Raw genomic sequence first — 12,303 nt, 5'->3', positions numbered from 1 at the left:
GAAACCAGAGGATGAGAAGAGTCCTGAAGAGATGCCTGAATCTCCGAAGCCAGAGGATGAAAAGAGTCCTGATGATAAACCGGACAAACCAAGTCCAGTAGAGAAGGCAAGTCCTGATGGGAAATCTAACCCATCTAAACCAGAGGATGGGAAAAGTCCCAAGGACAAACCTGAAAAGCAAAAACCAGAGGATGAGAAGAGTCCTGAGGAGATGCCTGAATCACCGAAGCCAGAGGATGAAAAGGGTCCTGATAATAAACCTGAAAAGTCCAAAACAGCTGATAAAATGAGACCAGATAATAAACCTGAAAACCCCAAATTAGAAGATAGAAATAATCCAGAAGATAAGCCTGAACAACCCGAACCAGATAAAAAGCCTAAACAATCTAAACCAGAGAGTAACAAGAGGCCAAATGATAAGCCTGATAAATCGAGGACAGAAGATAAAAAGAGTCCGGATGAAATGCCTGAACAGCGCAAACCAGGAGATGAGAGTAGTCCAGATGATAAACCTAAAGAACCAAAACTAGAGGAAAGGACTGAAACTCCCAAACCAGACAATAACGAGAGTCAAGATAATAAGCCTGAAAAATCGAAGCCTGAAGATGAGGTTAGTCCAGATGATAAGTCTGAAAAATCCAAACCAAAGGATAAAGAAAGCCCAGATGAAAAACCGAATCCAGAAGATAAAAAGAGTCGAGACAATATGTCTGAAAACCCCAAACCAGGAGATGAAAAAAGGCCAGATGATGAGCTTCAACAACCTAAACCAAGTGATGAAAAAAGCCCAAAGGAAAAAACGAAACCAGAAGATGAAAAGAGTCCAGATGATAAGCCTAAAAAACCCAAACTAGAGGATAGCAAAAGACCCGATGGTGAGCCTGAAAAACCGAAAACAGACGATGGGCCTAAGGAGCGCAAACCAGAGGATGAAAAGAGCCCAGACGAAAAGCCGGAATCATCCAAACCTGAAGAGGAAAAAAATCTTTCCAAGGAACAAGAGCAACCTAATCCAAAAGACAAAACAGATCCTGAAGATGAATCAAAGAAGCCAGATATGGCATTCCCAGATGATAAGCGTTTACAGAAACCAGATATCGATCAAAGAAGCAATCAAACACCTTCAACAAAAACTGGGGCACCTACGAAAAATCCTAACAATATTTCAAAGGATAATTATCTTGATAAACCTAAACCTGATTCTACTCCTGAAACCAAACTTCAAGACGACAATACTCCTTCTTCCGAGCCTGATGATGAAGAGTGTTCTGAAGATCCTTCTGAGCCGGACGATGAATCACCAGATGAGCCTGAAGATAATTCACAAGAAATGCAACCTGTTTCGGATGAACCTGTATTATTACCCAATGGTAAACCACATCCTTATCCTAAAAATCCTTTCCTAAATCCTGCACTTGGGAAACAGTCAAAACCACCAAAGCCAGGTATATATTACATATAAATCCTTAAAAAAATACTATCGTTGTCCCAAAAATAATTTTATTTCTAATTCCAGGAAATAATATTGATAGCAGAGGAAATTTCGAACCAGATGTTTATAAAGGTGTTGGAGGATACAGAGGTGATGTAGAAAAAGATGGTGCATCTAAACCACCAGGACCCCCTGGATCATCAAAAAATGGCCCTGCTCCTGGAAAAGGTAATGGTATTTTAATTTCTCATTTATCACATAATTCCAATAGAATATTAATTAAAACAATTATTACTGGTGTTTAATTTCACTAATACTATTTCTATAATTTGATTACAGGAAATCCATTTATGAATGGACTATCTGGTGCAAATCCGTCCTCAGGTAACCCATTTACGAGTGGATTACCAAAAACAAATCCCAGCAGCCCTAATACAAAACCACCCTCAGGAAATCCATTCCTTTCTGGATTATTTGGCAATCCTAGTCCTTCGGATAAATCTGGTGAAAATAGTCCTCAGCGTCCAGGAACTAATACACTAATTGGAGAAGGAAATCCTTTTCTATCTACACTCTTCAATAGAGGAAATTCTGGAAACCCTCAAAACAGATTTGTTCGAAATTATCCAAATTCCGGGGGAAATCCATATTCAGGAAAATATTTGGATCAGAAGGCCGACAATCCTTTCAGCAATCTACCATCGATTGTCACGTTTGGGCCATTCAGTGTTGCTGGAACATCTCATCAATCTTCATTCTTCGGTACATAAATTTAGTTATATTTATTTGATCTAATTTAAAGAATTATGAAAGAATAATTTAATAATTAATTTTACATTTTTAGCACCTCAAAACTTTGATCAATCTAAGGGCGATTTTCCATGACCTTCAGATGTTTCCGAAAATAAACCACTTAATTTTGAGAGTGAGCAATCTTTATGTTTAAGGAAATATTTTATAGATTGAAAAATATTTTGTAATTAGAATTCTAATTACATTTCAATAATATTATATTTTGTTATATTGTATTTTAGGTAACTGGCCTGGACTTGTACGCATTATTCTAAACAGATGATGATATACCAAAAAATATTATTGATAAGGCTTTATATCAGTATCATGTAGAACTAAAATAGAGACTTCACGCAATCATTATAATTCATTTATAGGATCATCTTTAGTTTTTTTTATTATGTAGGCAATCATTTTTTTATTTAACGACATGTGTGTTCATAATGTGTATTTTGTATTTTATTTGTAAACTTATTTTGGTATTGATAATTGAAAACAAGTTTATTATGTTAATTCCCAATACTATAAATATAGAAAAAATAAAATAAATTCGTCATATATTCCTTCAATTTTTTTTCATCGCCAAGAAAAGATTAAGAAATTTCGACTCAGTTTAAGCTCAGTTTTTTGACGAGCCAATAAATTTTAATTATTATTGTTACTCTACAAAATTTTTTGTTACATTTTTTCTTTTTGAAAAATAATAAAATATCTTTTTATTGATTATACACATTTCTCTAATTCTCTGATTATCCATTGCGGGGAAAAATGATTGTACATTTGTGTTTTTCAATGAGTAAATATTCCTAGAAATATGACTGATAGAGTTTCGCAATTCTGCGGTTTACAGGATATGCAGAATTATTTCTAAGAAGATGAAATATATAATTTTTCAAAAAACAATTGATTTTTAAAAATTAAGACAAACATAAAAAAATTAAAAAAAAAATTAAATACCCATTTGAGAAATCGAAATGGATTTTTAGGCAAAAATGATTATTATTGGCAGAAAAGAGAAAATTTTAAAAATTCCTGGTAAAATATTGTTTAAGCAAATAGAAAATCTTGAAACTAATTTAAGTTTGTTAAATAATAAAGCTAAAGCTATCGAAAACGTATAAAATATATAAAAAGGCAATTTGTACTTTTATTTTGTCAGAAAAAATCCGACTTTTTAAGAGAAAATTAATTATTTAAAGGAAAGTGCAAAAGTTACAGTTGAATTTTTGACCACGAATGGAATAGTTAAATATTCAGATAAAAAAATGTTAATTAATTTTTAACCAAACGGTTGCATTTTTATCAGAAAAAATAATTTTTTATGCAAGAAGACGAGTTAACGAATACACGAATTTTGCATTAAAAATGATAAATTTTCAACAACAAAAAAGAATTTAAAAATAAAATAATAAATATTAACTAAAAAAAAATTATTTTCAACAAAATAGTTAAACTTCTTGACTAAATAATTAAATTTTCTAACAGAATGTTAAATTTTTATGCCAACATTTTTCTATAACGAAAAAAGACAAATTTTCAACAAAATACATGAATTTTTCAACATGATAATTTTCCACAAAAGGAATTAGTTCTTTCTAAAAATGATGAATTTTTAACAAAATACATGCATTTTAACAAGACAGGTAGATTTTTGACCAAAAGGATTAACTTTATACAAAATAAAAAGAATTTTGAACAAAATAGACGAATTTTATACTAAAAATTATAAGTTTTCAACCAAACATGAAATCATTAAATTTTGAGAAAATAGTTGTGATTTCTAACAGATTCTTAAATTCTTAAATTCTTTGTAGGTGGAGCATTTAATTTTTAACACGAAAAGCTGAATTTTTAACAAAAATTTAATAATTGATGTTTCGACCAAAAAATATTTTTATTTAAAATAAATGAAGAATTGTTAACTGAAATGACAAATATTAACTAAAAAAAATAATTTTCAAAAAGATAGTTAAATTTTGGTGCCAAAAATAGAACTTTTCTACAAAACAGTTCAATTCTTTAATCAAACAGTAGAATGTAAAGTAGTTGAAACAATTAATTTTTAATATAAAAAGATGAATTAAAAAAAAGTAATAATTTATATATCAAATAAAAAATATTTTAATTTAAAATAAAAAACAGTTCGAAGAAAAGGATTTTTTTTCTTTAAAGAATATAATTTTTAAAAAATGACCGAAATTTCTACCAGAAATGATAAAATTTGAAATAAAAGTATAATAGGTAAATTTTTAAGTAATGATGAACTTTGGAAAAAAAACTTATTTTCAATAAAGTTGGTCAACTTCCGATGGAATAGTCGATTTTTTTTCAGATTGTTGAACTTTCGAGCCGAAAATACGAATTTAGTACATAAAAGTTGAATTTATAATAAAAAAAATTAATATTTAATCGATAAAAAATTAATTCATAATGACAAATAGAATTGAGTTTTCAAACCACAGAGACGAATGTTTAACAAAATAGTTAAATTTTTAATTAAACAAAATTATTTACACAATCAAGAAAGAAAAATGCAAAATAAATTGTTGAATTTTCAAGTCAAAAAGACGATTTTTCTACCAAACAGTTGACTTTTCAACAAAAAAGTAAAACTCTACAGAACACCAAAATTAAGAAAAAAATACTTAAAAGAAGTCAAAAGTAAGTCTTCGAAGTTGCAGTAATTATTGAATCAGTTCAACAAATAATAACTTTTATTTAATGAAAAATTAAATTGATACTTTAGAGAAATAAAAGGAATAATAAAAAAATTAATGATTTTATTAAAGGCCTCCCAAATGTTTTTTCTTTCTCATTCATCTAAACTGATAAAATAATTACTATAATAATTATTTTTCTTTATTTTAATAACATTTATCTTATAAAAATATCAATTTATTATTAAATTTTCTACTATTCCTGTTTTGGCTTTATTTTGAAAAAGAGCATTAACAACCCTTGTTCAAGTTTTTGTTGTAATAATTATATTGACAAAATATAATTATTAATTGATAGCTTAAAAAAAAAGAATAATACGTTTTACAGAGGAAGATATGTTTTAAACTGTTAACATGACGTCTTATATTCTTCAGGACTTCAATTTCTGCAGAAAAATTATTTTAACTTTTTTATAATGTCATCATTATCAATTAAGTTTAATTATAGAGTTGCAGGCTCTTTCCTTTATTGTCGTACATATAATTTTTTCTTAGAAAATAATTATTTGTGATTTGAATTATTTTAACTACTCTTTGTTTGGGTATAAAACCAGAGCTTTTTTTATTAAAACCCACAGTTTCCAATTGTAGACCTGAAGATTTAATTATGAAGTTCTTGTACGTTTTATTCGTAATCTTTGCGGCTATTGTTGGCCTCAGCCAAGCACAAGTTGGTACGAATTCCGTTTTTTAAATAAATATTATATCTGATTAAAGTTAGAAAATACGAAAAACTGAATAAATATGGTGCTTATATTTGATTCTATCAGTGAAAATTGAGAGAAGTAGGAAGGGCGTTAAGAAATTAGAATTTCTATACTTGAAAAGTGCTTTTTTTAGTTATGAATTTATCATAAATAATATACAAATAAAACAAAATGTTTAAATTTAAATATGAAATTAATATTAAAAGAATATTTTTGGCTTTCATATTATCTATTATTATAAGTAATAGAAAAGGAAAGCAGGGACAATATTTTTAATAACAAACGATCTTCAGAATTATTATACAATATCAATATTTTTGTACAATATATAGACAATCAAACCTAATGTTGGCCCTAATTTTAAGCTTTATTTTTGAAGTTGAATTATTTTTGATTAAATAATATTTTCCGTGAAAAAAACAACATGCCTTATTACTGTTTAAATATTGTAGATATTCTTTGAAATCTAATTATTTTTTATTTACAATATCAATTTTATCCAAAAAAACAAAACCCCAACGTAATAAAAAAATTGTTAAGGATTGTAATTTTTTAAAATTCTATACCGATTTCCGGTCGTAAATACTAACATAACCTAAAATTGTTAAAAGTTCTGCATTAAAAAAATCTAATTTCTTTAAATTAAAATGACCAATTTCTGATCAAACACGTTTATATTATTTAAAAATTTTTAAATATTACAATATTGTTCTAATTGTAAGGATTTTCGTTTTGAATTACCTAAAATTTAATCTCGATGTTCGGGTTTTTAATCTAAAATTTCTTAAAAGTTTCGAAGCTACTTCGAGTTAAATCAATTTTTCAAATTTAAAAAAACTTATTTCCGACAAAAAACTAAAATAATCAAATGTTCTCAAGAGATGATAAATTTTGTTCAAACTACAATGATTTTTATTTGAAAATGTTAAAAAATATCAGTTTCAGGTGAAACACGCCAACGTAACCTAAAGTTATTAAACATTTACATTTAAATTGTTGAAAATTGTACATTTTCCTCATGAAATATAATTATCTGTTCACTAATAATACTAATTTCCATTCTAAAACGCTAACATAATATACAGGGTGGACACGCTGGGGCTTACATACATGGCGAGTTGAATGCTACCCGAATTGCACAACAGCAGGGCAGAAGCCATTATACAGGGGTATTTTCATATTTCGCGCCTTTACAGCTTGATTCGGATTGGCCACTCGGTCAAGTCCGTGCATCTTCGGATCAAGTTTATGATAGTTTCCATGGTTGCGTTCGAAACTTCAAACGGATACAAGTGTCAAAACAATATAGGTTATGTTATATAGTAATAACAAATGATAACAGTGATTAATTAATAATGAAGTGAGACATGTGAACTGAGAAGTAAACGTAATTTTTTTTCTTTGCTAATACCATTATAGAATAGCTGCTCAGTGACAAATACTATAAAATAGTAATAATATTCTGCGCTTCCAGTGGGTGAAGAGTGAATGGTGTTTAAAGCTTATTTTTACTGCATAAAAAAAGGTATGTTATGAATAGACAGGATATGTTTTAAATAAAGTGAATGAAATATTACATGCGTAAACTTTAAATTGACGTTGCGTATATTTACTGACAGCGACTAGGGCAAACAGGTGAATCTGAACATAACCGCTTGAAGTTTCGAACGCAACCATGGAAACTCTCATAAACATGATCCGAAGATGCACGGACTTGGCCGAATGGCCGATCCGAATGCAACTTTAAAGGCGCGAAATATAAAAATACCCCTGTGTAATGGCTTCTACCCTGCTATTGTGCAATTCGGGTAGCATTCAACTGGCCATGTATGTAAGCCCCAGCGTGTCCACCCTGTATAATTGCTCAAAGTTGTGAATCTTATTAGAAAAATAATTTGTTTAAATTAAAAATACCAATTTCCAACGAAAAAAGCTAACAAAATCCAAAATTGTTAAAAGCTTATACATGTTATTCATATTATGATTTTTGTTCGAAAATACTAGTTTTTGTTGTATAAAACACCGTATAACGTAACCATAAATTCTTCGAAAATTATCAATCTCCTTCGAAATCTAATAATCTTTTAATAAATATTTGAATTTATGCTGAAAGACACTAAAACACAATCCAAAATTTTTAAAGCTCATGAATTTTATTATTTTAAACCTATCTTATTGGACTTAAATTTAATTGTGTTTGCTTGAAAATAACAATTTCAGGATTGAAAAATTGGCATTTTCTTTTTTTTAATACAAATAATTTTCAAAGAAAAATACATTCAATAAAAAAATTATTCAGAATTGTAAATCTTTCTACAAATCTAATTATTTCTGTTTAAAGTAGCTAATTTCAGGTTAAAAATGTTAACATAACCTGCAACTGCTAAAAATATGCAAATATTGTTCGAACTATAATTATTTTTATTTCATAATACGAATTTTTTGTGTTAAACGCTAAAGTAACCTGATATTTATAAAAAGTTATAAAACCTTAAAATCTAATTATTTTTGTTCAATTTTCATCAATTTGTTCATTGTTTATCATTTTTGTTCGAATTGTTGAGAATTGAGAATTTTTATGATTACTTTTGTTTATAAATGATAATTCCGGTGAAAAAAACTAAACTAACGTAAAATCTAAAAAAATTCATGGTTTTCACAACTGTCTATTTTTCTCTGTCACTGACTCAACAATTTGTTATTGTCCAATGGATAGAAAGACTGAGATTCAAGAAGATAGGGCTATCTTATTTTTCAGAAAAGATGGAAATGGATTCACTTAGATAGGAAAATAGGGATTAAAAAAGATAGACGAAAATTTGATTTGCCCAACGGATAGAAAAGGATAAAGGTAGATAAGTGAAGGACTGATTTAGATAGAAAGACTAGGATGCAAGGAAATAGGGCTATCTTATATTTCAGAAAAGATAGAAATGGATTCACTTGGATAGGAAAATAGTAATTAAAAAGGTTAGACGAAATCTTAGATTGCCTTACGGATAGAAAAGGATAGAGATGGATAAGCTGTGGATTTATTCAGATAGAAAGACTGGGATTGAAGTAGATAAGGCTATCTTAGATTTTAGAAAAGATAGAAAAAGATTCAATGAGATAAGAAGATAGGGATTGAAAAAGAGTGACAAGATTTTAGAATGCCTAATGGATAGAAAAAGATAGGCGTGGATGAGTGAAGTATTCATTTGAAAAAAACACTAGAATAGGGATTGAGAGTGGAAAGAAAAGGATACATGTGAATAAGTGGCGGATAGATATGGATAGGAAGATTGGGATTTAAAAGAATAGAGGTGGTTGTAGATTGGAAGAAAGATAGAAAATAATCGAAGGGCTAGACCTGGGATTAAAATGGATACTTCGGTTCTTTTCATTTCAATCTTCAAGATAGAAAATGATTCAAACGGATAGAGTCTCTATCTATTTAATTCCAGCAGGTCGCACCATAGTCGACTTTACCCCTTACCACAGTCGACCTAACTTGTATTCTAGATAACTTTATACTCTATTCGACTAGATTTCATACTTTAGATGTCTTTACCTCGTTGCCTAACCTATTTGTTCTTTCTTGAAATATCTAATGATTTTTTAAAAACAATATAAATTTTAGAATAAAAATACTAACCTAAAATAACAAAAAATGGTTTAGAATTATAAATATTCTTTTCACCCTCATTTATTTTGTCTAAAAAAATTTAATGAATAATGTTAACATTACCTAAAATTGTTCCAAAATGCCTCAGTTGACTTTGAAGAGTAGAGAAGTGATAGTGAGTGGGGGAAAGTTGAAAGACTTTATTAATGTCCTAATATGCTACGAAACCCTTTTTTGTAGAATGGCGTCTACTTTGACAAATTTTTTTCAGTCGGACAAAAAAATACAAAATTCAATAATGTTTTTATTGAGTTTTTTACAGATAAAATATAAATAATCATAAATTGAACATTATCACAGGTAATGGAAACCTTGGCATTGGTGGAGGTATGGGTGGCTATGGTGGAGGCAATAATGGTAGAGAAGGTTACAACCAAGGTATGAATAATGGAAATGGTAGAGGTCGTGGAGGACCTGGAAGAGGACGTGGAGGAAATCAAGGAGGAGGTAAGTTTTCGTTTTAATGAAGAACCACAGCTTAAAATTAATTATTTAAATCAGGGCCGGTAAATTATTTTTCAATATTAAAAAAAATTTTGTTCTTAACATGTTACTTCCACACTAGAATTTGTTAACTTTTTTACATTGGTCACCAAAAAATCACTGGTGCCCACAATAAGATTTCTGGGAAAATTTTTAAAAATTTAGATTCTATTTTCAATGATTAATTTTAAGCTTCGATGATTTAAAAATATATTGAAAAAATACTGAAAGATTTTAAAAAGCTTTTTTTAATTTCGCAAGATTTTAACAAATTTGAGGATAACTTTTAGTTATTTTTGAATATATTTAGAAGTATTGAAAGGTTTGAAAAGATTCGAAAATAGTTTGTTTCTTGAAAAAATTTCAAAAAATTTACAACAAAATGTAGATTTTTAAAGGTTTCAAGAGAATATTAGTTTTTCTTAAGATTCTTGGGAAAATTTTAAATTATTTTTTTATTTCGAAAAATTACATTTCAAATTATTTCTAAAAATGTAAAACAAGATCTGTAAAACTTTAAGACGATTTTTTTAAATTTAAAATGTTCTTTCAAAAATTTCAGGAATTATTTAAGTCATTTTAACAGTATTAGAGTTTTTGAAAAAATTCTCAGCATAATTTAAAAATTGAAAAGATTACACAAAATATATTTGTGATTGTAATTATAAATGTAATTTTCCTGGAAAAATTGCTAAGTTTTTTCTATTTTTCAATGTTAATTTTAAAAGAATATTTAAGAAGATTTTTAAACTTTTAAAAAGATTCCCTAAGTTGCGAAAAAATCATAAAAATTTCGAAACAATTTATGGAAAACTCGAATTATGTTAAAAGATATTTAGAAGCCTTAGGGTTTTTGAAAAGATTTTTTAAAAATTCAAACAGAATGTTGATTTTCAAACGTTTCGAAAAATATGTCGAATCTTTTTATTTTTACTTATTTTTACTTTGTACTTTTTACTTAACTACATGTTTAGAGTTAATAACTTTTTGGGTTAAAGATCAATAATTTTAGTGAAACATTCATCTGTTTGCGTGGAAATATAACTATTTCTGTTAGTTTTTTGTTGTTGAAAAGTAATTCATATTTATCTTTTTGGAAAATTAAATAGTTTTTGATTTAAGAATACATTTTTTTTATTGATTGATGTTTGATTTAGAATTAATCTTTTTTGGTTCAAAATTTTACTACCTGGTTAGAAGTTGAACTATTTTTCGAAAATTCATTTTTTTGTCAAAGACTCTTTATTCTTGTTCAAATATTAAACTTTTTTGTTGCAAATTTCGGGTTTCAAAAATCATTTTTTCTGTAACAAATTTCAACTTTTATTATTGTGAAAAATTTAGTTCAAAACTAATCTTTTGTTTTTGTTGAGGATTCAACTATTTTGTTGAAAATTCGTGTTTTTTAGATAAATTTAAATGTTTTTGATTTAAAATAAAAGTATCGTGATGGTTACATATCAATTATTATCCCTTACATTTTTCGCTGTAAATTTATATTTTTTAGTTAAGAATTTAACTATTGGGTTCAAAAGTAACATTTTTCTGGAAATTTTGTGTTGACATCTGAAATCTTCAAAATTTTTTTGAATTTTCTTAAGAATATTAGGAAATTTATATTTACATGACCTTAAAACCAAATAAACAAATTAATTTTAACTTCAAAAGTTTTACAAAATTTTTATGTGTTATTTTATGTTTTCTATAAAAAATTTAAAGGATAATTTTTCTAAAAGATAAAGAAAATTTCGGTTAAGAGATGCCTTCTGAAAATAATTTTGAATCTCATTTTTTAATTTTACCCCAATTTGGCCCACCATGTATGATGTGCCAAACAAAATTAATAATAACTATTGAAACAAAATTTAAATATATATTCAGGATATTATTAATTTGAATATTTCTTATTATTTTTCAGAAATGTACGGATGGAGAAGATAATGTGTACATTGTCAACAAATTACTGAGAATCATCTACAAGGAATTTAAAATAAATATATCCTACAATTCTTTTTCGCTTATAATTTTTAATTGTTTAAATAAAGAAAATTTGCATATTGTATATACGACTTTTGTCATTTTATTTTACCATGTGCCATTCTTGAATAAAATTATTAAATATCACAACCATAAGTCTCTTTTATATAGGGTCTCAAAAAAACCCCATAAGTGACAAATTTGGTTTTGTATTTTTTGGACCTGATTATGATTATTTCGGGGTTTTTATATACTAATTGTTTCTTATACATGAAGATTTACTTTTGCTTGTTTATTAGATGTTTGAATAAATTGTTTAAACAATGTATTATTTTTTATAGCCCTTATCTCTTAGAATAGAGTTACAATTTTAGAAAGTCGCGTTATTTCTAATTTTTCAACTTATTTTCACCTCTCCAGTTAGAACGTTGCAATATTTAATTAGATTTTACAGAAATAATTTTTTATACTATTTATTATTTATAATAATGCTCTTTTAAAACAATGCTAGAAAGTTGCAGTCTCTTG

The 12,303-nt window shown here is 27.4% G+C and overlaps 2 protein-coding genes across 2 annotated transcripts in view; both read left to right on the top strand.

The window, feature by feature from the left end:
- LOC117183045 (cell surface glycoprotein 1-like) overlaps positions 1-2,802 on the top strand; it is a 5,435-nt gene extending 2,633 nt beyond the window's left edge. Inside the window, exons 4-8 of the mRNA XM_033376198.1 lie at positions 146-1,445; positions 1,517-1,660; positions 1,772-2,194; positions 2,277-2,357; positions 2,467-2,802. Of these exons, the coding sequence (XP_033232089.1) occupies positions 146-1,445; positions 1,517-1,660; positions 1,772-2,194; positions 2,277-2,317 (1,908 nt within the window). The 3' untranslated portion in view covers positions 2,318-2,357; positions 2,467-2,802. The remainder of the gene's footprint in view (positions 1-145; positions 1,446-1,516; positions 1,661-1,771; positions 2,195-2,276; positions 2,358-2,466) is intronic.
- Positions 2,803-5,520: 2,718 nt separating this feature from the next.
- On the top strand, positions 5,521-11,862 carry LOC117167790 (probable H/ACA ribonucleoprotein complex subunit 1). Its single transcript, XM_033352976.1, has 3 exons — positions 5,521-5,615; positions 9,616-9,762; positions 11,717-11,862. Exons 1-3 carry the CDS (start codon positions 5,549-5,551, stop codon positions 11,737-11,739), a joined length of 237 nt encoding a protein of 78 aa, XP_033208867.1. The 5' UTR covers positions 5,521-5,548; the 3' UTR covers positions 11,740-11,862.
- The last annotated feature ends 441 nt before the right edge of the window (positions 11,863-12,303 follow it).

This window comes from Belonocnema kinseyi, chromosome 2 (assembly GCF_010883055.1).
Source record: "Belonocnema kinseyi isolate 2016_QV_RU_SX_M_011 chromosome 2, B_treatae_v1, whole genome shotgun sequence".
Taxonomy (NCBI): Eukaryota; Metazoa; Arthropoda; class Insecta; order Hymenoptera; family Cynipidae; genus Belonocnema; species Belonocnema kinseyi.
The sequence above is the reverse complement of the archived record's forward strand: the minus strand, read 5'-3'. Positions and strand labels throughout refer to the sequence as shown.

What these genes read in the sequence shown, in the direction of transcription:
- LOC117167790 (XM_033352976.1), top strand. Translation starts at nt 5,549, where the DNA reads ATGAAGTTCTTGTACGTTTTATTCGTAATCTTTGCGGCTATTGTTGGC. An exon ending in CCTCAGCCAAGCACAAGTTG is followed by an intron (nt 5,616 to 9,615) that starts GTACGAATTCCG and finishes ACATTATCACAG; the next exon opens with GTAATGGAAACCTTGGCATT. An exon ending in TGGAGGAAATCAAGGAGGAG is followed by an intron (nt 9,763 to 11,716) that starts GTAAGTTTTCGT and finishes ATTATTTTTCAG; the next exon opens with AAATGTACGGATGGAGAAGA.